The sequence below is a fragment of the Crocuta crocuta genome, unplaced genomic scaffold, assembly GCF_008692635.1.
Source record: "Crocuta crocuta isolate KB4526 unplaced genomic scaffold, BGI_CrCroc_1.0 scaffold978, whole genome shotgun sequence".
Lineage (NCBI taxonomy): Eukaryota > Metazoa > Chordata > Mammalia > Carnivora > Hyaenidae > Crocuta > Crocuta crocuta.
In genome coordinates, this window is record NW_027530876.1 from 578,984 (window position 1) to 580,609 (window position 1,626).

At 67.3% G+C, this 1,626-nt stretch overlaps 2 protein-coding genes across 2 annotated transcripts in view; one reads left to right on the top strand and one right to left on the bottom strand.

Annotated features, from left to right (window-relative positions):
- The window catches only part of AVPR2 (arginine vasopressin receptor 2), a 2,498-nt gene extending 1,020 nt beyond the window's left edge, over positions 1-1,478 (top strand). Inside the window, 3 exon segments of the mRNA XM_077769638.1 lie at positions 73-229; positions 231-907; positions 1,112-1,478. Of these exon segments, the coding sequence (XP_077625764.1) occupies positions 73-229; positions 231-907; positions 1,112-1,317 (1,040 nt within the window). The 3' untranslated portion in view covers positions 1,318-1,478.
- Positions 1-1,626, bottom strand: part of NAA10 (N-alpha-acetyltransferase 10, NatA catalytic subunit) — a 136,594-nt gene that overhangs the window by 110,421 nt on the left and 24,547 nt on the right. The window lies entirely within an intron of this gene.

The window sequence follows — 1,626 nt, forward strand, 5'->3', positions numbered from 1 at the left end:
TGGCTCCTCCTCTCCAGGTCCCACAGCACAGCACAAACCCTAACCTGGCCCTCCTCCTCCACCCCTGCCCAGCTGTGCCCCGGCCCCTCTCTGGACCTACTCCACCTGGCAACGGCAGCAAGGAGCTGTCGGACACCCGGGACCCACTACTGGTCCAGGCGGAGCTAGCCCTGCTCTCCACGGTCTTTGTGGCTGTGGCCCTGAGCAATGGCTTGGTGCTGGGCGCCCTGGGGNCACTTGTGCCTGGCCGACCTGGCTGTGGCTCTGTTCCAAGTACTGCCCCAGCTGGCGTGGGATGCCACTGACCGCTTCCGTGGGCCTGATGCCCTGTGCCGGGCGGTCAAGTACCTGCAGATGGTGGGCATGTATGCCTCCTCCTACATGATCCTGGCCATGACACTGGACCGCCACCGCGCCATCTGCCGCCCCATGCTGGCATACCGCCACGGAGGCGGAGCTCGCTGGAACCGGCCGGTGCTGGTGGCCTGGGCCTTCTCGCTCATTCTCAGCCTGCCCCAGCTCTTCATCTTTGCCCAGCGTGACGTGGGTGACGGCACTGGGGTGATTGACTGCTGGGCCCGCTTTGTTGAGCCCTGGGGCCTCCGAGCCTATGTCACCTGGATCGCCCTAATGGTGTTTGTGGCACCTGCCCTGGGCATCGCTGCCTGCCAGGTGCTCATCTTCCGGGAGATTCACGCCAGCCTGGTGCCGGGGCCAGCAGAGAGGGCTGGGGGCTGCCGTGGAGGGCGTCGGACGGGCAGTCCCAGTGAGGGGGCCCGGGTGTCGGCAGCCATGGCCAAGACCGTGAGGATGACGCTGGTGATCGTGATTGTGTACGTGCTGTGCTGGGCACCCTTCTTCCTCGTGCAGCTGTGGTCAGCGTGGGACCCGAAGGCGCCCCGGGAAGGTGGGTGTAGCTGTGGCTAGGGCTGCGGGGGGCCGTTCAGGCTTGGCTGCACACGCACTTTCCCCTGCAGGCACATCCAGCCGGGGCCTCCCGAGCGGGCACACGTGCGCTCACGTGGACAGCCATTCCCTAACAAGCAAGTGGGGTTGCCGCACGGCTGCGCGGGCACTCTCGGCCCCAGCCCAGCCTCTCCCACCCCCACAGGGCCCCCCTTCGTGCTGCTCATGTTGCTGGCCAGCCTCAACAGCTGTACAAACCCCTGGATCTACGCCTCCTTCAGCAGCAGCGTCTCCTCTGAGCTGCGCAGCCTGCTCTGCTGGTCCCGGAGGCGGGCCCCGCCCAGCCCAGGGGCCCCGGACGAGTCCTGCGCCACCGGCAGCTCCTTCCTGGCCAAGGACACTTCCTCCTGAGAAGCCAGGGGGCGCCTTCCTTCTAGCGGCTCTGCGATGCTCAGCGGCCTACCTGGAGCTGGCCCTGGGAGCCCCTGGGAAAAGGGGTCCGTCTGGGAATTGGTTCCGGGACTGAGAGCCAGAGGTCAGCTCTTCGGTGCTGGGTGTGGAGAGGGGCTATGGCGGCGACAGTGGACGCCAGGGTCTGGTGTTGGCACATGGTTCCCACCCTGGCCAGTGCCTGCCCCTGAGGTCCCAGGGAGCCCAGGAGGAAGGAAGGGGGGGAGGGGCCCTCTCTCGCCCTCCCTCCCCCCCTCCCCTCTCACGCTT